Source organism: Jaculus jaculus, chromosome 19 (genome assembly GCF_020740685.1).
Source record: "Jaculus jaculus isolate mJacJac1 chromosome 19, mJacJac1.mat.Y.cur, whole genome shotgun sequence".
NCBI classification, from domain to species: Eukaryota; Metazoa; Chordata; class Mammalia; order Rodentia; family Dipodidae; genus Jaculus; species Jaculus jaculus.
This window is the reverse complement of record NC_059120.1, coordinates 29,381,222-29,406,908: the sequence shown is the minus strand read 5'-3', so window position 1 is coordinate 29,406,908 and position 25,687 is coordinate 29,381,222. Positions and strand designations below refer to the sequence as shown.

The window sequence follows — 25,687 nt, the reverse complement described above, 5'->3', positions numbered from 1 at the left end:
AATTAAGCTTGGTTGTATGAGATAATTACCAAAGAATGGTTATTTTAGCTAAGGCAATAGTTTTCAAATATTTTTTTAAAAGAAAATTTAGGGCTGGAGAGATGGCTTAGCAGTTAAAGTGCCTGCCTGCTAAGCCTAAGGACTCATGTTTGACTCTCCAGATCCCACATAAGCCAGACACACAAAGTGATACAAGCACTCAAGGTTGCACTGAACACACATCTGTAGTCCAATTACGGTGGTTGGAGGTCTTGGAATGCCAATTCTCTCTCTCTCTTGCTCTCTCACATAAAAAAAGGCCAGTCTGTTGGGTTTGCCTCAGGAAAAAAAAAAGAAAACTAATATCACATCAATTAACAATAGATATGATCTGGAGTGATGGTTGTAGGGCAGATAAAACCTGTACTGCAGTAGTTGAAGCAAAGAGGAGCCTGGAGCTCATGGATGCTCAGAACATCCTAAAAATACCACTCAATAAAGTAAGAACCTCTCAGACCATCATACTGCTGTTGAACTCAGAAATTTAGGCATTCCATGCAAATAGTACACACAAGAAGCAGTCTATTTTATTCCTTTCTGTGGCCTGAGATCTTTTTCCCAGTGTTGACTTAGTTCTTTATTATAGCTGGTGAGCTGTTTGTGAAAGTGTTTTCCCACAGGTCCAGTAAATATGATTAATATAGGTTGAGATTTGAGTCCTGGTGATCAAGATGCCAAGAAAATCAGACTATATCAGCATTTTAAGAATTTACCTGGGGTTTAATTTATTTTTGTTGGTGGAATTTGAAGATAGCTAGTGTGTAATAAAGAAGACATGTACATCTTTATATTGGTCAGTGATGTCCACAATCTGTTGCGTTCAAATCTCATGAACTGCAGGTCTTAAATGGGCATATTAAAGAGAAATTATTTTTCCCACTGGTGTACCTCAAGCAGCCAGGTATTTTCCTTCTTTGCAACCTTCTAGAGTCCAGATTATCTTCTGAAATCAGTGTCTATACTTTTAAATCTTGGATACAAACCATCCTTAAAAATCAGCCAGAAGCATGGCTCCAGTTGGTGACAAACTTATCTCTAACAAACCCTCCCATGGTGCAGACTAGAAGGTTCTCATGACATGATGAGGTTAAGGGCCACATTCTAGATTCTAAGCTGGAATAACAAGAATATCTTTGACTCAGCCTTTAAAACTTTCCCCACACTTCACAAATTATCATTTACTCCTGGTGGAATTTACATATAAAACATTCTATTTGTATGTGTAGTACAGTAATCATGTAGTTTAAACTATTGCCATAACCAAAACCTGGTTATTTTGCTACTGTGTCACAGATTGGATTCATGCTTTTGTGCAATAGGCATGAATATAATCATATCTATTTCATTACAGTGAAATTCATGATAGAAAACCATATGGGGCCAGCTGGAGATGGAGCTCAGTGGTACAATGTTGCTGTTGCCTACAATGTGTGAGGCCCTGGATTTAATGATCAACAGCACTGCAAGTACTGTGTGTGTGTGTGTGTGTGTGTGTGTGTGTGTGTGTGTGTGTATGTGTATATGGCTATCCATGTGCAATGGCATGTGGGTGGAAGTCAGAGGACAACTTCTATCCTCACCTTCCATCTTGTTGAGGCAGGGACTCTTTACTGATTGTTGCTACATTCATCAGTCTAGTGGGCATGTGAACTAGCCAACTGGTTCTATGTTTGTTCTGTTCTTCCTTACAAATATACACTTCTGCATTTGCTTTTAAGTGGGCACTGGGGATACAAACTTTAGTCCTCACACTTGCACAGCAAGCACTTTATCCACTGACCCATTTCATTAACCCCTTGGAAGTTTTTTACAGGAAGGTTTTCCTGAAACATTTCTACATTATACCCAGCAACTGTGATAAACTGATTGTTCATACTATGGAACTGAATGGAGTTATAGAAAAGATGATAATACAAATAATAATTTTTATATATTTTCACTAGGCATGAAGATCCGCAGTGTGAAAATGTCAGAGTCATTTGAATATTACAATATTGATCAATGTCCCTGGGAATTCCCTTGCACATGCATTATGAGGCCAACCATCCGGGTCAGGAGAGAATGGTCACAATGAGTTATGACAACCATTCTGAAATGTGTGAACACTGGGACAGGTGGAGCTGTTTGTATGTGTTTATGCTTATGTGGTTTAATGTGTGCTGTTGAAGAGTAATGAGGTAGCTTGTAACAAGGGAAATAGTGGAGAGTCATGAAAACCTGGGTAAATGGATGAAGAAGATGAGACAGGTAGGTAGTGACAGATGCCAATAGAACTTTTCTGGCTTTGTGAAATATCATATAATTGATTTCTAAAGTACTTTTGCACATTTTTAAGCCTGGATTTGGAATTGTGCCTGGTTGCTGCTTGGAATAGCCAACTATTTCTGTAAACTTTGAAGAACGTTCTCTGGTGAAATAGCCACACTTTCCTCTGTACCCCCTTCTAGCCAATGCTTCCTACATTGTGGTCATTACAGAACAAATTTTAGGAGTTAGTTTATTTGTAAGAGAGAGAGAGAATATGTATAAGTATGCCAGGGTTTTTTTGCCACTGAAAATAAATGCCAGATGATTGCACCACTTTTTGCAACTAGCTTTACGTGAGCATTGGGGAGCTGAACCCAGGCTGCCAGGCTTTGTAAGCAAGCACCTTAACCACTGAGTCATCTCTGCAGCCCTGTCAGTTATCATTTTAAGGGCATAGGCCAAGGTCTATTTCTATTTATTTTAAAAAATCTTTATTTTAATTTGGCATGTGTGTGTATATGGTATATATGTAGGCATACCATGTTGCAGTGTAGAGGTAGAAGGACAACTTTCTGGTACTGGTTCTTGTCTTCCATTCATTTTGAGGCAGGGTCTCTTGCTCACTGCTTTGTTCACCAGGCTGGCTGGTTCACCAATGTCTAGGAAATTATCCTGTCTCCACCTCTTTTCTCATAGAAAGCATGCTTGGATTACAGAAGCCTGCCACAGCTTTCAGCTTTTATGTGACGTCTAGGGATCCAAACTCAGGTACTCAGAGTTGAAGGTAAGCACTTTTTCCACTGAGCTATCGCAGCAGTCCTCTTTCTTTCATTCGTTCGTTCTCTCTCTCTCTCTCTCTTTCTTTCTTTCTTTCCTTTCCCCTCCTATTTTTAGTGTCCAACTTGGTACCATACACATCACTGGTGCTTATTACATGTTTGTTCACTGAAAAGGACTTATGTATACTCATATAAATTCTACTTACCAGTTAAGAATGCTTAAGTCCCACATCTTTTATTTATTTACTTATTGTTGAAAAATATTTTTACATGAGGAGCAGGGGAACACGAGTATGGGCACACTAGGGCTTTTTGTTGCTGCATGAGCCACTTGGCGCTTCTGGCTTTGTGTGAGTACTAAAGAATTGAGCCTGGGCTGGCAGGCTTCCCAAACAAGTGCCTTTTTTTTTTTTTTTTTTTTTTTAATGAGGTAGGGTCTTACTGTAGCCCAGGCTGACCTGGAATTCACTATGTAGTCTTAGGGTGGCCTCCAACTCACTGTGATCCTCCTACCTCTGCCTCCCGAGTGCTGGGATTAAAGGTGTGCGCCACCACGCCCAGCTCAAACAAGTGCCTTTAGCTGCTAAGCCATCTCCCCAGCAGCCTTCACATGTTTAATGGAATCATCTTTGACCACCTCAGATTACAGAATCAGTGCATATTTTCTAGGTGAAAACATCATCATTTAACTTGTGTTTTAAAATTTAATCTTGCATTTCTCAAAAGTCAGAAGCAAGCTGTATTTCCTTCTCTGCACATTGTGCCTTTGCACAGGAAAACGCAGCGCTCTTGCTGCAGGCTCGAGCAGCCCCTGGGTGAAGCAAACAGCCGCAGGGAAGGGTGGGCAGGATCAGGTACTGTCTGTGGACTGTTCTTTTTTGAACAAGTACTGAAATGAAGAGCTATCTCAGAAATAGAACTCTTAGTGACTCAGGCTTTTCCTATGTGAAATTTACTTCCTAAAGTGAACTGAGGGGATATTTAATCCCTGTCTTCTATTTCTGCTGTTACATTGCTTTCCATTCTGCAAGGCTAGCAGTTGATGAAAGTTAGAGATGTGTCTGTTTACTCAGATGCGGGAGGTTGTTCCTGCAAGAACTAAATAGTGTATATGTGTGTTTGTAAGATGAGAGAGAATAAAAGGGAGGGGAGAGGGTAGGCAGGAGATATTCTGGTACTGCTCTATCTCAAAGATTGTTCTAAATTTCACCTCTTTATTTGAATTGCTGAAATACCTTGGTAAGTTTTGTTTTCATTTCATTGATTTTTTTTTTGGGGGGGGGGAGTGCACACTGCATCTCTTGAGAATGTCTATTGCTCATGTAAATTCAGTGTGACATTTTGTAAGGATGGCAGGTTAACTGTGAGTTACAGCTATCCATCAAACCACAGAAACGTCAGTTGGAGCAAAGAGGCAACAGAATCACGAGAACCAAGGCTAACTGCAATCTTAAATGTTTCTTTCCAGAGGTGGATTCCTGTTCCATTAGAAAAATGGATTCAGCTGAATTTGGCAAGTTTAATTTAAGTTTGGGGGCATTGCTTCATTGAGGTGATTTGGTAAACCTATTGATGGCAGATAAGAACAGTTTCCTGCTTGGACCTGTTCACAAGGAGCTCCTATTTGCCATTTGCTTGTATCCTGTGACTAAGCGACAAAATAAACTGTTGAAACTCATGGCGCTTTAGTTACCAAATGACCACACCCAGTGAGAGATGTAAAGTCTGATTTTCAAAATGGAGATTTATTTATGGTTATGATCTCATGTTCTGTCAAAACAAAATAAAACAGAAACCCAAGCCATCCTTAGACAACATTGCATTCATTGCGTCCAGCTTTTGAACACAAGAATCCTTGGCCAGGCTAGACACTGTCTGCCTGCATCCCCTGGGGAATGGCTGGCCTTTCATTGATTTCAAAAGGAACTTCCTTACTGAATCCACTCCCCAGGGATGTTAAGCAAGACTGTGTCTGGGCCAAATTCTGAAGGCTGAATTCTCAAGGTTACTGAAAATTTAGGAAATTCAGTACTAAATGCTAGATGTAATAAAACCATGTTTGCAATTTCCACAGGTTTGCCAGTAGGCATTAATCTCATATGCAAATATTACTGGAAATATGCTGTGCTCTTCTCTAGTGATGAGAGTGTTAGGAGAGCTGTGTTGGGAATTTCTTTTCTTTCCTACATCATCTTTACTGTTGAAATTTGATTGTTATTAAGGTACTTGAAAAAATACACTTGAGTATATTATTATATTATTTTGTTTCAGTGAAATAACATTAAAGTCATAAGTTACCTTCAAATGCTGGTGTTTTAATTTTTCTTCTTCTATTTTCAGACGCTTCTGTGAGATTTCTTCTTGTATTTTTCTTTTATCCTGAAATTAAAAAGAAGTTCTAATCCAGCCAACAGTCTGGTTTTGTAAGTAAAGTTTTATTAGAATACATACACAAAAGTTCCAACATAGTAACTAATTTTAAACATTTGCTTAGGCATGCTTTCTTGGGATTATCATTAACTGAATGGTCTGGCAATGATATACTTTCTGCATTGTTAAGAGGCATTGTTAACTGCTCTGGAAATTTATATTTCAAAACAAAGGAGAAAAAAGGGAGTTGGTGAAAAGATTTTCCTTAAGGGAGATAACATCTTCTCCATTAGTCTAATGAAACCAACCTAGAGTGAAGCAATGGAAAAAATGAATTTTCAGGAGGGAATTTTGAAACAGGCCTGAGGAGGCTCTGTGAGAAAGAGATTGTTCTGGCACAGGTCAAAGAAGCTGCTGGGTTTTTTGAAAGGCCTGCACATGTGGAAAACAGGATAGCCTAGGAGTTGGGTCCTTAGAGATGTAGGAAGCTAGAAAGCAGGCTGTTTCCTCCTCCTGGGACTAGCAGACAATAGAAAAAGGGAGTTGAGATTATGTTTCTTTACATTAGCTAAGGTAAAAACGAACTCCCAGGGAGGTATACTATTCTTCAGCAAGCTTAAATACAACACTTTAAAACAAACAACCCACCCCACAGAAGAAAAACAGAATCACTAATAAGGGTTATATTTTCTACAAGATATAGCATATATTGGGGTTGGAGAGATTGCTCAGTAGTTAAAGGTGCTTGCATACAAAGCTTGATGGCTTGGGCTCAAATCCCCAGAACCCATGTAAAACCAAATGCACAAAGTGGTGCATGCATTTGGAGTTCATTTGCAGTGGCGAGATGCCCTGGCGTACTCTCTCCTTCTCTCCTCCTCTTTATCTCTGTACACAAATAATTAAATTATAGCAAAGAAAATACAGCCTACATACTGGACAATCTTGGTTTGATTTCAGGCTTCTCCACTTATCAGCTCTGTGTCTCAGTGACCTCCTCTATAGAATGGGGAAACTGAGAGCTGCCGTCTCTTCAGATATAAACATGAGATGAGCTAGTATACGTGAATGTTCCCAGCACTCGGGACACATTCGTTCAATAAAATTCAGTAACTAAACACATAGCTCTTTCACACACAAAGCAACATGCTCATTCACACACTGCTTCTAGTGGGCTCCAGTGACTTAGACATTCCTGACTGGAACTGTGACTTTTCACTAGCCAGACCAATAAAATAAATAAAATATGTCATCATCTTCTCACATTAAAAAACCCCACAGATGTCACATTATCCTCCATCTTACTCATGAGTAAATTTGCTAAAAACTTTTAACTGACAACTTCTGTACATATAGACAATATACCATGATCATAATTCCCTCTGACCACCTTCTTTTATCTCCCTCCTGAATTTCTCCTCCACTGAATCCCTTTTTTCCAATTAATAAGAGTTAGTTTTGAATCTACTTTCAAAATTGTAAACTCCCAATGCATAAAATTTTGTTGCCCATGAAGGCATCTAAGAGAATTTGAAGCAGATCAAGAAGATAATTTAGGAGGAAGAGTTCCAAAAGAATTTGGCAGCATTATTAAAAAAAGTAACACAGCTTCCTGATGTGATGTGGTTCCTTTGAAGATTTTAGATGAGTAAGTTCAGGTGCATGTGTTGAAGAAAAACAACACATTGTTCTCCAACTTTATGGTGCATTTCCCTTTGTAGGTAAAAGGAATACCATTAGCATCACCTTTAATTTTCATTTTATTTTTAAAAAATATATTTCTTTATTTATTTGAGACACACACAGAGAGAAAGATAGATAGAGAGAGAGAGAGAGAAAGAGAGAGAGAGAAAGAGAGAGTGAGTATAGGTGCATCAGGGCATTCTGCTACTGTAAATGAACTCTAGACACATGTGCCATTTTGTGCATCTGGCTATTACATGGGTACTGGGGAAATGAACCCAGGCAATCAGGCTTTAGAAATGAGTGCCTTTAACTGCTAAGCTATTTCCCCAGGCCCAGCATAACTTTTAAAAGATATTTTAATTTATTTTCAAGGAGAAAGGGAGAGATAGAGAGAGAGAGAGAGAGAGAGAGAGAGAGAGAGAGAGAGAGAGAGAGAGAGAATGAATGAATGAATAAATGAATGAGTATGGGCACTCCATAGCCTCTTGCCACTGCAAATGAAGTCCAGCTTCATGTACTAGGTACTGGGGAATCAGACCCAGGCCATTAGGCTTTGAAAGCAAACACTTTAGCTGCTGAGCCATCTTTCCAACCCCCACACAGCATGACTTAATTTTTTTTTTTTTTTTTGAGACAGAGTATCAGGTAGTCCAGGCTGGCCTCAAGCTGATGATGTAGCCAGGGGTGACCTTGAATTTCTCTTCCTCCTGCTAGTACTTCCTGAGTACTGGGATTACATGGCCACTAAGTATGGCTTTTCTTTTTCTTTCTTCAAAAAAATTATTTAAAATTTTTTATTTACTTGAATAGGAAAGAAAGAGAGAGAGGAGAATGGACTCTCCATGGCTTTCTCTTGCCACTGCAAATGAACTTTAGATGCATGTGCCACTTTGTACATCTGGCTTTATGTGAGTTCTGGGGAATAAAACCTAGGCCATCAGGATTTGCAAGCAAATAATTTTAACTGCTGAGCCATCTCTTCATTCCTGTTTTAAAAGTTTAGTTAGTTGAGTTGTGCATACATCTGTGCATGCGATGTGCACATATATGCAAATGTACCTTGTGCAGCTGTACATATAAGGACAGAGGTTCAGTGCTGGATTTCTTCCTCAGTTCTGGCCTCCTGATTATTCTCGAGACAAGATTTGTCATTGACTCCTGCTGGACTAGCTAACCACTAAGCCCTAGTCAGCCAGCATAGGCTTTTGTAATCACTTTTTTAGGAATAAAATTTAGTCATTACTTAGAAAAACTCTAGACATCTCTGCAAGCCATTTCTCCACTGTTATTCAGCAAATGTTTGTAAACTTTGTTTGCATCAAACATTTTCTTAAGTACTTACAGGCACTCCCTCACTTAGTTATAACAACAAATAGATACCATAATAATTTTCATTTTATGAAAGAGGAAATGGAAGTTTTGGAGGGATTAACTCCCTAAATTCTCAGAGTTGTAGAGGCAGGATCTGAATCCAGGAAATTTGAGATAAACCACCACATTTTTGGTCAAATTACTGTAGATTTATTTGAGTGGGAAATTAAGCAAGTCCCAGATCCTCTTATCTCATTCTAAAACATTGAGTCTTGAAGGCAGCACCAGGAGTGGGAGGAAGGAGAGGACCCATCATTAAAGGGAACACATGTTTAGTTTCGTAGGTGTGGTACCACAGTTACCACACTTCCACAGGAGTAGCCTGCAGAGCGGTCCACAGGATGTGCAGTGGGCAGTGACTGCTGAGCCTAGCAATGCTTCCCAACCCGAGTTGGCTGCTGGTTTGGGCAGATTTTATCTTGGGGTTAGTAATCAGGTAGTGGAAACAGTGGGTAAAAGCAGGATCTTTGAAGTGTTTTGGCAACATTGGGTTTATGCAAGTGTTGCTAAGTAGTTCCAGTGTTTTGTCACTTGGAGGCAATGTTGATGATGCCTTGCTTCTATCAATCTAGGTGGGTGGGAAGGTAATTTCATAATGTAGATTTGGTCCTATTTTAAATAGTATTTTTTCCTCACATTAATAAGCAGTAAGCTATTATTCCTTTGCTGCTTGATAGGAATATATATATACACACACATATATATACATACACACACACATACATATATATATATATATGTATGTATATATGTATATATGTGTATGTATGTATATATATATGTATGTATATATATATATATATACACACATACATACATACACACACACACACACACACATATTCCAACTTCCCAAACTTGCATGAATAGATGTGAAATCTCACTGCTTCTCCAAATGTCTACAGGATCTACAATACTTCCATAGACAGCTCCTGTGACTTAGCACACCAGACATTTATTATTGTGATTACTCTGAGTAACCTTTATTGTCGATTACTTCATCAGTGTTCAACCACCCTTGTTCAGCTGGGCTTTTTGTTCAGGAACAAGCTGCTTGGATTTTTTGCTGTCTTGTTTACCCTTTTTTAGGAGTTGAGATACACAAATTCCAAGTCAGGAAAAGACTGCCTCATATTTTGAAAATTAACTGTTCACTTTGGGCAACAGAAAGCCATTAGGGCCATTTATGACATAAAGATATGACTACTTGAGGAAGTAAGCACATTATTAAGAAAGCACTTTGGAGATGCTATTAACAGTTAGTTAATATTCACATATGCTTAGTTCTGTCAAACAAGCACCTACCCTAAATTATTTACTATTTTTTCCAATACTTAGGGACTCATATCAATGTTATAGTCATGTTCACTTTAAGGGGTTTTCAGTGTTTAAAAATTATTCATAGGGCTGGAGAGATGGCTTAGCCAAATAACCTTGGTTGGATTTCCCAGGACCCATGTAAGCCAGATGCACAAAGTGGCAATGCATCTGAAGTTCATTTGCAGTGGCTGGAAGCCCTGACATGCTCATTCTCTCTCTCTCTCTCTCTCTCTCTCTCTCTCTCTCTCTGCCTCTTTCCCTCTCTCACATAAATAAATAAAAATAAGATACTTAAAAATTATTCATAAATGCCAGGCTTAGTGGTGCACACCTTTAATCCCAGCACTCAGGAGTCAGAGGTAGGAGGATTACCATGAGTTTGAGGTTATCGCGAGGCTACATAGTGAATTCCAGGTTAGCCTGGGCTAGAGGAAGACCCTACCTAAAAAGAAAAATTCAAAAGGAGATATTTTCTCTAAAATCTTACTTTCTCATAAAGAAAATCATTTGTGTGTGTAACTGTAGTCTGAGTTATAGTGATACAGACCATTACTTGGGCACAAGAAACCTATGAGGTTGAGAAGTGACAGGGAAAGTTTGGTTGTAGCTGACATAATTACAAGAGGCTTTGGAACAGCATCTGAGAGGGCATGTTGAGTAGCTGCTGATGCTGGGGCAGGGCGGGAAGGGCACACAAGAGTTCAGTATGGAACCAGAACATTGGGACATTATTGGAAGGGCAAATCTGTAATCTAAATTTCCATCCAGGGAGAATTAAACTAAGAATAACAGGATGAGGCTAGATTCCTAACAGATAATATTTAATTGGAACTTATTTATGTGCTGAGTGTGATAGGGAGCAATGAAAGGTTTAAGGGGAGAAAAGAATGACATAGTTAAAAATCACATTTTTAAGAAGTTGGGGAAATGTGGTTAGGCTACTATAATAGGACAAAAGGCCACAGATGCTTAGACTGGAGGAGCAGAGAGGATGCCCAAGAGAGTGAGGAGTTAAAGTTGTCCAGACCTGACACCCGATGACATACAGATGAAAAAGGAACAGAGGAAATGGAATATAGTGTAACAGGAGAACAGAATTACTCAGGGAAACAGGTGGTTTGGGTGAAGGAAAACCAGTTTGGAATTCATAGCAATTTTGAGGTGCCCTTGGGACAATTTGGTGTAGCTATGTGTTAGATAGTTGGAGTGTGAGATGCAGAGAAATGAGTCAAGCTGGAGATAAAGATGGGGGATTTTGGGAGGGATGGATGAGAGCAAGATCAGGGGTATTTTCATGAAAAGAGAAGAAAAGCTAAGGACTTCCTTTGTGAACCACTTATACATAACAAGTAGAAACTTTCACATGCAAGTTTAGTTTGGGCTCAGGGTATTATTTATAACTTAGTGACTTCGGCAGGTCACGTGACTGAGAGGAACATGTGTCATTTCAGATAAACTCATTTTAAGGAGGAAGTCAGAACAATCACTGTGTTGTGATATTGTAAGTTCAAAGCAGTTCTGCTCTCATATGGTCTAAATCATTCATTTTACATATGACAGGTAAAGTGACTTGTTTACAAGGGTATTTAGAAGCAGAGCCAAGACTAGTCATCAGGTGCTCTGTATTGCAGCCCTTGGCTCTTTTTTCTTGTTCATTGTAGACAGACACACACACACACACACACACACACACACACACGGAAAAGCATTGTTGGCAGCATGTTTTCAATTTTAAAATTTAGATACAATGAAGAAAAGCAGATTTTTTGGCAATATGAAGCAATTTCAATATATTCCTTAAAGTATACCTTAATACATATTTTATGGTCAGAAAAATAAAAGAAAAACACAGAATAGTCTTGAATTACACTAGAAGTTTTATATCTACCAAAGAAAATTTTCTAAACCAACTGAAGAAATTGGAAGAGGCAAGTTAATGCAATGATGGGAGATTTGATTAGAATCTGAGTTATCTTATGACTTTGTGACTGGCTTTACTAATACTTTCTTTCCTAGCATCTGAAAAAGAACAATAGCAGAAGGTGATTATTTGAATTTAAGTATGACCAACACGTGTCCAGCTGGCTGATGCTATGTAAGTAATGATAACTTTTTCTTCTTCTTTATTTTTATTTATTTATTTATTTTTGTGAGGTAGGGTTTCACTCTAGCCCAGGCTTACCTGGAATTTACTATGTAGTCTCATGCTGGCCTCAAACTCACAGCAAATTCTACCTCTCCTACTTCTGCCTCCTGAATGCTGGGATTAAAGGCGTGTGCCACCATGCCTGGCTAATAATGGTGACTTTGAAAAAGAAGACATGTAAGGACACATATTTCCTAGAGAAAAATTCTAACCACAGTAAGAAGTTTCTTAGCATTTAGTGAAAATAGACTTTAAAAAAATCTTGGAACAAGTTCTTAAAATTCTTGAGGTGGGGTGGGGGTAAGAATACTTGCCCAGCCTGCATGAGCCCCTGGGCTTGACCTCTGCACTGGAAAAGGTTTATTGAAAACAGAACAAACATCTAATAAAGGAGGACAGATCATGGAATATAGAGAATTTATAAATGAAAACACACACACACACACACACACACACACACACACACGCAATCTCAGAAAAGAAAATAAGGGAACTACCATGAACAAATAAACAAGTGTAGTAGTTTAGTATCTAACTGTGACCTTTCCAATGACCTCACATCACTAAAGGTACAGATAAGAGGGTGGCATTTTATTTGTAATGATGTCAGTAAGGTGAACATCCGGGATGATGTGTAGATGGGGGAACACATAAAAACCACTGAGGAGTGTGTGAGTTTATGCTGACAACAAAGTGATGAAGGCTTGCAGACCACTGCTGTACACACTGTGTGCAGGTACTGAGGGCCAGAGAAGGGGCTGGAGAAATGACTCAGAGGTTAAGGCCCTCGCCTAAGGGCCAGAGATAAAACAGGACAATTCTATTTTCATTTTGTTATCCTGTTTTTAAGAAGAAAGTCTTGATCATGGGAAGGGTGGAGGAAATCTACTGGTAGATAGGTTGATGTTCTAAGAAGAAGTAAGTCTTCTAAGAAAGAACTTTTATAAATTTTTTATTTATTTACTAGAGCCAGAGAGAGAGAGAGGCGGAGAGAGAGAGTGAGAATGGGCACACCAGGGCTTCCAGCCACTGCAAGTGAACTCCAGATGTATATATGTGTATATATATATATATATATATATATATATATATATATATATATATAGCTTTTGTGAGGTAGAGTTTTGCTCTAGCCCAGGCTGACCTGGAATTCACTATTGTCAGGATGGCCTTGAACTCATGGAAGTCCTCCTGCCTCTGCCTCCCAAGTGGTTGTATTAAGAGCATGTATCACTACATCAGGCCTAGAACTTTTAAAAAAAATATTTGCAAGGAGTGAGAGAGAAAGAGGAGATAAAGAGAGAGTTAGAGAGAGATAGAGAGAAAGAATGGATACATCAAGGCCTCTAATCACTGCAAATGAACTTCAGACACATGTATTACTTTGTGCATTTGGCTTTAATGACTTTCAATGGATACCTGAGTCATTAGGCTTTGCAGGCAAGTGCCTTAACTGCTAAGCCATTTCTTCAGCCCTAGAACTTTAGTCTTCCAATTTTCTAATGGCTTCATTTTAGGGAGAAGAAAAGTTTATAGACATGACAGAAAATTATTACCATACAATCTTCTTGGAATTGGGGACAAAGTGGAAAGATATAGAATACTCAAAATGGCAAATGCCTCAAATTTTAGAGGAAAGATAAAGATAACTTATGGATATTTGAGGCCTGGTGAGTTTATTAGTTAATTGCTGGCAACATTGTACAGTGAGTTGTGCTTATCCAAAGAGTGGTGTATTTGGAGAGGAAAGTCTAGGAAGTGGGGTTGATTATTAAAAAGCAAATTGCTTGCCTAGTATGTTTGAGGGCCAGTTTCAATCTCTAGCACTAAAAAACAAAACTTAGAAAATAACATTGGTACCATTGCTACTGTGTAAAAAATAGAAAATAAATGATGGTGTCATACCCAGATGGATAATGCTCCTCCTAGTAGCCATGAACTATCAAACAATAATATAAGGGCCAGGCATGGGCTACTTTTCAGTGAGAAGCCTCTGAGGCACCCAAGTAAATATGAGCTTTTAGCATGGCTCTTGGCTGCTCACCAGAACTGGAAGGTGAAAGCCTGTTGCTGAAGACATCACACGTGATGGGTTCAGGACATAGAGAAATCAAGCCTGCCTGAGGTATGGACTCTTTCTGTTGCTAGCTGATAATAGTGCTATGTAGCCTGCTGATGGAGAAAAGTCATCAACATTACCACTCAGCAGTGAATCCTGAATTCTGTTATACCAATCCTCTATGCAGGATGTGCAATAGTGATATGAAGGCTAGTTATGCGGGTGAATAATGACTCTATGATTGGATTTGAGGCCTGCTTCCTAAGAAAGAGTGCATGCCTCTTCCTAAAACCAGTCAAATGGGGACAATATAGTCCCTAAGGAAAGAACCTACTATTGCTGTATATCTAAATGGGAGTGCTGTCAGACTGCTTTTCTTAATTTTTAAAATTTTCTATTTATTTATGAGATAGAGAGAGAAAGAGAGAGGTAGAAGGAGAGAGGGAGGGAGAGAATGGGCATGCTAGGGCCTCCAGCCACTGCAAGTGAACTCCAGATGCATTTGCCACCTTGTGCATCTGGCTTACATGGATTCTATGGAATCTTACCTTTAAAAAATTAATTTATTAGAAAAAGGGGAGAAGGAGAGAGAGAGAGAGAGAGAGAGAGAGAGAGAGAGAGAGAGAGAGAGAGAGAGAGAGGAAAATATCCTGGGTATACCACAAACTCCAGGTGCATGTGCCACTTTGTGCATCTGGCTTTACATGTGTACTAGGGAATCAAACTTGGGCTTTCATGCTTTGCAAGAAAAAGCCTTTATCTTTGCAGCCATCTTCCTAACCTTCAAACTGTCTTCTAAATATTTATCTTTATACACACAAATCAGTTCTACTCTCGGCCTCTATCAGAAAAAAAAAGTGTTTTTATTTATTTATTTTTTTAATTTGGTTTTTACAGTAGAAGGTTGTCACTGAAAGGATCATAGCTGGTCAAGAGCTGAAAATAAGTGACTGATGACTATATGCCCTCCAGACTCAGGATGTTACAGAAAGAATGTAAGAGCTGAAGGATGGGGAGAAGTGTTGTGTAACTCTTGTGTCTGGACATGACATAAACTCACACCAGATGTGGTTACCTGCATAAGACCTGCACATGAAAGGGCCAGTCAACATTCTGTTATAGATAGGGAAGGTCTTGGGAGTCCATTTCCATACCTAATGAGCTAATTAATGGCAGTTAAAGGTGTCTGGAGGAGGAACTGGTCATTCTCTTCTTTGATATAGTGATGAATAAGATACAAGAAGAAGAAATAATGAGGCTATATGGGACAAGAGATGATAATGTGGGGGACATATGGTCAAAGTGTAATACATATATATATATATATGTATGAAAATGTCAAAAAAACAAATAAAAAACTAAAATGAAATAATATTTGAAACTCACTGGTTTTGTGGTTTAATTATTTCAAAATATGGAGGTAATGATCATGATGCTGATAATAATGGCTAATATTGATTGAGAAGTGCTATGTGTCAGGCCCACTTAAGGCTCATATTTGTTCAATTTATTTCATTTCCCCCAAATCTCTCTTTATTTCTTTTTGCTTGCTTTATCTCTTTTTAAAATATTATATTTATATTTATTTATTTATTTCACAGGGAGAAAGAGAAAGAGAGAGAGAGAGAGAGAGAGAGAGAGAGAGAGAGAGAGAGAGAGAGAGAGGATAGGCATGTCAGGGCCTCCAGCTACTGCAAACGAACTCCAGATGCATGTACCACCTTGTGCATCTGGCTCTCGTGGGTTCTGGGGAGTTGAACATGGATCCTTTTGCTTTGCAGACAAACACCTTAACTGTTAAGCCATCTCTCCCTTTATCTTTTTTGTTGTTGTTGTTGTTCATTTTTATTTATTTATTTGAGAGTGACAGAGAGAGAGAGAGAGAGAGAGAGAGAGAGAGAGAGGTAGAGAAAGAGAGAGAGAGAGAGAATGGGCACGCCAGGGCCTCCAGCCACTGCAAACGAACTCCAGATGCGTGCGCCCCCTTGTACATCTGGCTAACGTGGGTCCTGGAGAATTGAGCCTTGAACTGGGGTCCTTAGACTTCACAGGCAAGCACTTAACTGCTAAGCCATCTCTCCATCCCCTCTTCCTTTATCTTAATCTCTTCTTGTAAAAAATTTTTCAGCTGGGTGTGGGGGCGCATGCCTTTATTCCCAATACTTGGGAGGTACAGGTAGGAGGATCTCCATGAATTCAAGGCCAGTATGGGACTACATAGTGAATTCCAGGTCAACCTGTGCTAGAGTGAGACCCCACCTTGAAAAACCAATATAAATAACTTATTTGCAAGGAGAGAGAGAGAGAGAGAGAGAGAGAGAGAGAGAGAGAGAGAGAGTGGGGGGGAGAGAGAGAAAAGAGACATACAGAGAGAATGGGCACACCAAGTCCCCCAGCTGCTATAAATGAACTCCAGACACATGCACCACTTTGTGCATCTGGATTTTAGTGGGTACTGGGGAATCAAACCCAGGTTGTTAGCCTTTGTAGGCAAGTGCCTTAACTGCTGAGCCAGACCTGAGTGTTTATTTCTGTAACATATGTGAAGGAACTAAGGAATAAAGACAAGATATAGGAAGTGTGGTGTTTTCTGATTTTTTATTCTTTAGACAAAAAACCTTGTTATCATTTGAATACTAAATGTTTTCACAGGGTCACATGTTTAATACTATCTCCATCTGGTAGTGCTAAATTGGAAGGTAGTGTGGCTTCAGGAAGTGGGAACCAGCTAGAGGAAGTAGGTCACTGGAGGTGAGTCTTTGAGGTTACACATGGTTCTAGTGCCTTCCTCTCTATGTTTCCTTCAACCATGAGGTGAAGAACTGTACTTTACACAGTCCAGCTGCCATGATGTTCTGCCCAAGTGACATTCTGGCCAAGCAATAGTGGGCTAAAGCCTCTGAAACTGAGAGCTGAGGTCAATCTTTCCTCCCTTAAGTTGTTTTCTTAAGCATTTGGCCATAGCAATGAAAAAGTCTAACACTCTCTTTTACAATTTTATGGAAATGGATACATGAAGGAATATTTACTTGAAGTTGACTGTCTTAATATTTCTAAAACCAGTGTTCCACGATAAGATAGATAAAATATAACTGAAACAAACCATGTTTGAAAATGCCAGGACAAAAGATAGGTAAATCTCTGTATACTATCTAAAAATATAATTAAACTTAAAATGAAATTGAATCCAACAAATATAAACATATTGAGATAACTTTCTGGATAGAATTTCAAGGATGAAGTAGGAAGAGGCTGAAATTTTATTGTTATAAACAGTTTCAGGCAACTTTAATGATCGGAAAATGAAGTTTATAGCTTTGGTGGCTAGAGACATGATGGGTGAATAGGAGAACTCTTAATGTTGAGAGCTATTCTTATTTGGAGTTGGGTATGAGTCCACCAGACACCAGAAATGATGTAGCCCAGGAGAACCTGTGCACACAGCAAGTGAACAGGAGTAACAACAGTCAGAAGGTGGACTCAGAGACCTCTAAGCTTTCTTTGGGTCCTATGATGATTTCTGCATGTAGTATTGAGAATCTTGATTCTTAAAGCAGCCATGGGAATTGGCATTGGGTTATCACTACTACTTATGAAGAGAATTCAAAGCATACATTTTATAAACCCCATTTTATTCTGCAATTTTCATCTTCTGCCCAACCTTACAATACAATATAACAATGTATGTTCTGCTCTTTTATTCCTTTGTCTATCCTTGTTTTTTTTTTTTCTAATGAGTCATGACAACACAAAGAAGGTCAAACAATAAGCACAAATGAGCCCATGAATTATTAACAGGTGATGGCACAATTGGCTGGCTCTCCAGTGAGAAAAAAGTCTGTTAGCAGGCCAGATGATCATTAGCTTCCCCACATCAGCTTATGCTTTTTAATTCATCCACTCATTACTATGATATTTTTGGTACATCAGTGTTGTTAGGATAACTGTGAAAGAGGCAAAGATGTCCTAACTTTAGTAAGTCCTGGCTGGAGGAAACAGACTGTATAATGGAAGCGAGATGAGAACAAAGACTTGGAATATTGCATGGTCTAAAAATTGACTTTGATTCCATCCCAACACTCTAAAAACACTAACAAATGCTTTTGAACTGTCACTATATTCTGTTTTTGCTCACTCCTACTCCTGAAAAGCTGAGTAGGTATGGGGAGACTATAGGTAGTAGAGAACTGGTTTAAGTTAGAAAATGTCATTCAGTGAAGCAGAAACATCAATGACCCTTTTGCTTGTATACTTCAAGCTCTAGCTATAAGGATGAACAGGAGTCAGGGCTGCTGAGGGAGGGGGGAAGGTAGTGGTTTTAATGTTCCTATGAATTTATTGTAGGGCTGGATGGCCTCACAAGCATGAGGGCCTGAGTGGCCCAAGACTACCCAACATCAAATCTCTAGATCTCATGTAAAACAGATGGGTGTGGTCATGTGTGCTTGTAACCCCAGTCATGCATAAGACACTTGAGAATCATGCAAGCCCACAAATTCAGAAATCAATAAAAAATAAGATCCTGCAGCTCAAAAAAAGACCTGGTGGAAGAGTGTTGGAACAGGATACTCAACATTCAACTTCAGACACCTAGGCGACTGACCCCCGCCACAGGGGATGTATGGGCACCACAGGGCACATATATATGCATACACTACATACCCCACACTAAACACATTACACACACACACACACACACACACACACACACACACACACAAGCAAAAATACATTTTAAAAATAACAAAAAGACTTTATTATGATGTGTTTAGAGAATCTGAAAACAGAATAGATTCATATTCCACCATAGACCTAATCCCTTCATTTTTCTTGGCTTTATGCTTTCCGTGTATAAACTAGAGAGGTAATACCAGGTTTTAAAGAATACTCCTTTCTCTCTCTCTCTCTCTCTCTCTCTCTCTCTCTCTCTCTCTCTCTCTCTCAATGTGTGTGTGTGTACATATACCAAGGTTTATGTGTAAAGACATATGTGCCAAGAGCACTTTATTTGAGGCAGTCTCTTGTTCACCATTTCAAGCTCTAATCTGGCTATTCCACAAACTTCTGGGATTCTCCTAGCTCTACTCCCATTTCACCATAGGCACACTGGGATTGCACGTATGGTGCTGTGCCTGGTTTTAGGTGGGTTTGGGGGATCTGAATTCAGGTTCTCATGTTTGCACAGCAAACACTTTACCCATTGAATCATCTGTCCTATTCCAGCACCTGCTTTTGAAAGTATTCATGGCAGACTGGTGTGGTGGCTTATGCCTGTAATCTCAGCAGTTGGGAGACTGAGGCAGGAGGATTGCCATAAATTTGAGGTCAGCCAGGGTTACATTGGGAATTCCAGGCTGATATGGATTATAGTACAAGATCTTACCAACTCAGAAAATACAATATGAAACATCCCCCCACCAATAGCCCTATAAATCACAAACAAGAAAATTCAAATAACATGTGTGTGAACGTTGTATTGTTTGGAAGACTAAATACTATGTAGGAATAGGGATGCTATCAGGGTGTGGTGGGACATACCTCTAATCCCAGCACTCGGGAGGCAGAGATAAGAGGATCCTTATGAGTTTGAGGCCACCCTGAGACTACATAGTGAATTCCAGGTCAGCCAGGACTAGAGTGAAACCCTACCTCAAAAAACAAACAAACAAAAAAGAATAGGGATGCTGCTATTTTGGTTGTAATCTCAGAATTCTTTTGCTTTACAGATGTTCTTTATGACCTAGACTTGGTTGTATAGCGTGATTAGGAAATGCTGTTCTAATTCATTTTACTGTTGCCTCACACTGGCAGTCGCTGATGCAACTACACACTGAAAGGTTAGTGGTTAGAACAGAAGGAAGTCTTGATTTCTGTCCAGAGCCTGACTGAATTCTCTCAGGCTCTCTAGCATCTTGTGGAAACACTGTAGAGATCTCCCTCTCAAACTTCTCCAGGGTTGTTTTAGGAAAGTATATTCCCTACAAGGTCCTGAGTTGAGAGGATGTCTTAAGGTAGTAAATTTTCACAGAATCTCCTCACAAATGACTTTCCTCCCATTTTTATGATCTAAAATATTCCCATTTTATCTGGGTGGTATGATACTTTGAGATGTGGAAGTAGAAATGCTATTTTAGTATTAGCTCTGAAGTCTCCTACATTTGTTTATACTGTAGTTAGATGCTTAGATGATCATCTGTTTTACCCATAGTTTTTCACAGGAGTAAATTATTTTTCTTTAGATCATTTAGTAATGTCCATGAGGATCTAGAGAAGTCACATTATCTTTCTGTAACACATGTGAAAAGCCTCCCCATCATCATAAAGCAGCTTCCTTAATGAGGTATCATAATTATGATACTTCATCACATGGTCTCCTGTATGGGTGGGCTATTACGTTTGGCAAAGAAATGAGGCATAACTTATTTGTTTGAAGAAACCTTTCCCTCTTGGAAGAAACATGTAATCTTGGTACAGTGTAATGGAAAACTGTGTAGAGGCTCTATTGTTTGAAAGTCCTGGCATGGGGACCTCTTTATTTAGGAGATTGCTACATCTTCATGCTCATGACAAATTGGAAGTTTTTTTTTTTTTTAAACTACAAGGTATGTTGGTTAATAATAGTGTGTTCTGCATTCTTTTAACCACTGGGACTTTAAGAAGTCCTGGGAATGCTGAATAATGTGGTGGTCCAGAACAGGCATAGGGAATAACTTTGGTTTGCTCTGGTTTTCACTCTTTCATTTGTGCATGTGGAATGAACAGGGAGAAAGGGATATGATGGGTCTGGAATACAGACAGGGTTAGCTTCTTGGGCATGTGACTTGTTAAGTCACATGAGAAATCATGCTCAGGTGGACCCATTCGAAATTTCAAGTTTTTAATTTTACTTTATTTTTATTTATGAGATAGAGATAGAGAGAGGGGGAGAGAGAGAGAGAGAGAGATATTGAGAGAATGGGCACACCAGGGCCTCCAGCCAGTGCAAATAACTCCAGATGCATGCACCCCCTTGTGCATTTGGTTTACATGGGTCCTGGGGAGTTGAACCTGGGTCCTTTGACTTTGCAGGCAAGTGCCTTAACTGCTAAACCATCTCTCCAGCCCTCAAGTATTTTTTGAACAAAGGTATTTGCATTTTGATTATGTCTTGAGCTCCACAAATTCCACAACAGGTCCTGCCTTTGTCATTTGGTCAAATGTTAGGTAATCTCAGAGAATAACCAAAAGAGACCGAGAACATGAATGAGCTAAGGAAGTAACTAGGACCTATCTGTCTTTATGTTATTGCTTTGCATTGGTTTTTGCATTGGGAAATTTCTGTTTATGTGAAGAACTTCCTGCCCCTAAATACCTATATTTACAGATTCAGAAAATACTCTTTGGGAGTGGAGAGAAATAGGGTGGAGAGCCAGGGAAATGTGAGAGCATCTTTCTTCTTTTTTTGCATCATGAGAAGCTTTGGCCAGTAAACCTGATTCTGGTGCTCAAATTCCAGTGCCAGGACTTGCTGTGGCTCATTTCCAAATGGAGGGAGGCTCACAGGCATCTCTGATCTAACCTCTGTCAGAGCTTACCTCCTGTATGTCTGCACTCAGGCATCTCCCTCTCTCAGACTATCTTGCCCACTCCACTCAAACCACAGCCTTCTTTCTTCCTTAGTCCTAATGCTCTAGATTCTCATTTCCCTGCTTTAATTTAAATGCATAAACTTGACACATGATTGTAAACTGAATCAAGCCTTGAGTGAAGGAGTTGATGGACACATTCTTAACTGTGAAAGCCAAGCCATTATTGAAAATAAACATGCTAGCTCTCTTATCTCTCATCTCTTCAGTCAAATCTGTTCTTTGCAAATTGATATTAGGTCTCAGAATTCATCTGAGTTTGTACCACAACCATGACTGTTTGTTTTTGTTTTTGCAAGTCTATAAACTCCAGACTTTTAAGATCCAGGAGTTTTCCAGCTTGCATATTCCCATGTCTTTCTATGCAGTTGAAACCACGTGGAATAAATACAGTAGTGAAGTTCATTTTATTTCATAGCTAAGAGTTGGAGAAACACATTTTAATTTAAAAAATCAAACAGATCTCATAATGTAAAAATGTTTTCTTTCAAAGTATTGAGTTGCTATGCCTTTATACATTAGGAAATGTTTTCTGATTTTGTCCTTGAAGCTTACAAAAATTATTTCCATGTAGGAAAATGTTTGTTAAAAAGAGAAGATTCTCTCTGAGTTTTAGTTTTGGTCAGAGATTCTGGTGATTTTAATGACTTCCAAACATGAGACAATCTTTCAAAACTTTAGATACTATGCATAGGAAGAGGTAGGATAGCAGAGGTGGTTTTCTCGGTAAGTCCAGGACAGAAAAAGCTGGCATTTCCCAGGGTGTTCAGGAGGGAGGAGAAGGGTTATGTTGTTTCCATGGACACATCACTGCTCCATTTTCTCTCTAGGTGGTGACAAATGTGACTGAGTTTAGCCTGGTGAGTGTAGGGTAATGGAAATTTGTTCTTATAAACTTTTTCCTATCATCTCTATATAAGTATGTTACTTCTAAGCTATACTTATTTTCTGATCTTTGGAGATTTGCTTAACTCTTTGTAGTGGGATATTCCTGAGCACACAGAATAAGTTAAAAGTAGTTTATTATTTTTAATAATCAAGAAAGCACATGTCCATACAGGCACCTACCTACCCACTTTGACTCCTTTTAAGGCATTTTAACACTTCATCACTATTTGTAATTGGACCTTAGTCTTCCTGAACAACTACATGCTGCCATCTTTTCAGGCCAAGAACTGCTTCAGTAGGAAGCTTAAAGTGCTCTTGAGGTAACAAGAATCTAAACTATGATGTGTCCAGTTCAAAAGGGGGAATATGGAATGGTATACTTGGTACTTCTTTTTAAAAATTTTTTTGCTTATTTATTTATTTGAGAGCAACAGACAGAGAGGGAAAGAGAGAGAGAGAGAGAGAGAGAGAGAGAGAGAGAGAGAGAATATGGGTGCGCCAGGGCTTCTACCCACTGCAAACAAACTCCAGACATGTGCACCCCTTTGTGCATCTGGCTAACATGGGACCTGGGGAACTGAACCTTGAACCGGAGTCCTTAGGCTTCCCAGGCAAGCGCTTAACCGCTAAGCCATCTCTCCAGCCCCAGCTGGTACTTTATTGAGTGAGTAATTTCATTTGATTAGTTATGAGATAGAAGCCTTAGAAAAAGTGGGCTGGTGACTACGCAGTTCACATAGTCTAGTGAAATAACCTTTAGACAACAGCTGTAATGTGAAAGACCAATGCCAAGAACAACAGAGAACACAGTAGAGTTCCTGTCCTTCCAAGGACAGCTGAAACTGTGGCGGAGGTTAACAACTAAACAAAACAAATAAGAGGTTTTTTGATGAAGGAAAATAGAATAATGAGACATAAAAAAGTGTCTTATGGAAAAGTGGCAAGCTCATCAGTGGACTCCTTGTCCCTAATCAAAGGTGAAGAAAACATTTTCTTGTGTTGAATCCTTTTTGGGGGAAAAGGAGACACTATATTCACTTAATTAAAAAAATCCTAAACTAGGATTGGCTTTATTCGTTATAGGAGAATTATAACCTCCTACCTACCCTGATTTAGTATCAGTTTATAAAAAGAATCAATACAGATAATGTGGCAGAAAATGTGAGACATTGAGGTATTGATTTCCAAAGTTCTTTTTTCCTTAAAAAAATTATGTCAAAATTGCAGCTAATGAGATATGATCTTGTTACATATTCCCAGGTTACTGTCAACTGCAGCATTTTTATAAAATAAAGGTATAGGCTGGGTCATTTAAGAAAAGTAGTTCATTTCTTGCTTTGACTCATTCTCAGAACAAACATGGAAAGCACACTATTTTTTTCCTGGCATTAAGCAAATATTTTCCAAATCCATTGTGTGTGTTGCATTCCTCTATCAGGGTCTTATTCGTTTTCTGCCTGTACTGGAAAACTGATCTCTGAGAATTACTCTGATACTTGCTTTTCCTACTTTTCTCTTGTTTAGCACTTTGCTCAAATATACCAATAGTTATTTTAATTCTGTTAGCCTTTTTGGAACTAAACTATGAATAAAAGTTTACAGATTTTATTTCTCATGCTCTCCCTGTTTAAAAGAAATTTTCAACTTTTTGCTGCATTCATATTGCCTTAAAAGTTACTAAGTTGAGCAATTTTTAAAGTCTAAGTTCTTTCAAATAGAATTTGAAGGAAAAGCTGCATTTTTAACACCCAAAGAAGATGAATGTCTGCCAAACAGTCTTAAAACTTAATAGGTATTTAAAAATGCAGACATTATGGGAAAATCAGGACTATTTGCTCTGCTCTCAGATTCAGAAAACAAAGAGTGACAGAGAGTTACAAGGGTTAAGAGAAGCAGACCTGAGCCCATGAAGTCTGATCTGTTTTCTGTCTCAGCGACAGGGACAGCTAGCCACAGTGCTGTTCTTCCAAGTAATGACTTAATGACTGCGGCTCTGAGCAACTTACTGTGATGGCCTGGAGTCGTCCCCTCACCAGCTCCGCTTCTTCCATTCTAGAAGTCAAGGACTGGCAGGCGCTGAAGAAACTCCGAAACTACCATAAATCAAGGTGCCTCTTTGGGGAGAGGGTGACAGAAGAGACACCGGGAGAAGTCAGCTCTTCGCACCAGGGAGAAAGGAAAAATTCCTGGCTTGTCAGGAGCGCCTCTGAGCAGATGCTCGGATCAGGCCAGGCAGACACGTGTAAGGAGAGTGTGCCGAGCAGGCAGACGCCGGGCTGCTGGCACGAGCGGACGGACAAGTTTGAACAGCAGCAGCACCAGCCCTTTTCCTGAGGAGCGCCAGCCCTTTGTTGTGTGCGTGGTGAGCAACGCAGTTTCTTATTAACCGTTCCTTCCCCAGTTCATTGTTTCCCAGGAGTGGCATCAGGGAGTCACATGCTAAGCTTAAAATCAGCCACTGCTTCAGCAACTCTCCATCCCTGTGTGGGTTCAAAGTTACTTTAGCCCACTCTCACCTGGAAGGAGGGAGAGAGGGCGAGAGAGAGAGAGAGAGAGAGAGAGAGAGAGAGAGAGAGAGAGAGAGAGAGAGAGAGAGAGAGAGGAAGAGAGAGAGGAGAGAGGGGGAGAGAGAGAGAGAGGGGAGAGAAGTACCAAGTCACTTGTTTGCCTTCTCCCCCCCCACCCCGCCTGGCTCTAGGTGGTAGCAGAGGCTTCTTTAGTCACCTTATAACTTCTTTCGGTGGTCTACGTACACTTGGCTCTCCTTCCCTTCTGATGCCCCACCCCCAGTCGTTTGTTGCAAACCTTGGAATCTGAGTTCATACACAGAAAAATGAAAGGTGTTAAAGTGACAATATTTAAAAATTGGCCTGCCAGGAGTGCTTGGTGTGGTTTACACAGCCAGTGCCACCCTCCGATGGTGCCCCACTGGCGTTTCCATGGAATGCAGCTCTTTCTTGGATCTCATTCAGAAATGACACTCAGCTTTTTGGAAGGTGCCCATTTTGACCTCAGCTCTTGCGCAAGCGAAATGAGTTAGCTGTGAAAGTGTGATGAGGCATTCTATAACTGCCTGCGGCTGGGCACTGGGTGGGTAATTTCTTATAGCTCCCAGGAAGGCGCTGAGGCCCAGAGAAACTCATGTCACAGCAGAGAC

The 25,687-nt window shown here is 39.6% G+C and overlaps 1 protein-coding gene across 3 annotated transcripts in view; it reads right to left on the bottom strand.

Annotated features, from left to right (window-relative positions):
• The window catches only part of Palmd (palmdelphin), a 74,252-nt gene extending 49,190 nt beyond the window's left edge, over window positions 1-25,062 (bottom strand). For all 3 annotated transcript variants that reach the window (XM_045138349.1, XM_004663951.3, XM_045138350.1), the window contains exons 1-2: window positions 24,537-25,062; window positions 5,364-5,444 (exon numbers count right to left, since the gene is read on the bottom strand). In XM_045138349.1, coding sequence (XP_044994284.1) covers window positions 5,364-5,444; window positions 24,537-24,581 — 126 coding nt within the window. In that variant the 5' untranslated portion in view covers window positions 24,582-25,062. The remainder of the gene's footprint in view (window positions 1-5,363; window positions 5,445-24,536) is intronic.
• Between the last annotated feature and the right edge of the window lie 625 nt (window positions 25,063-25,687).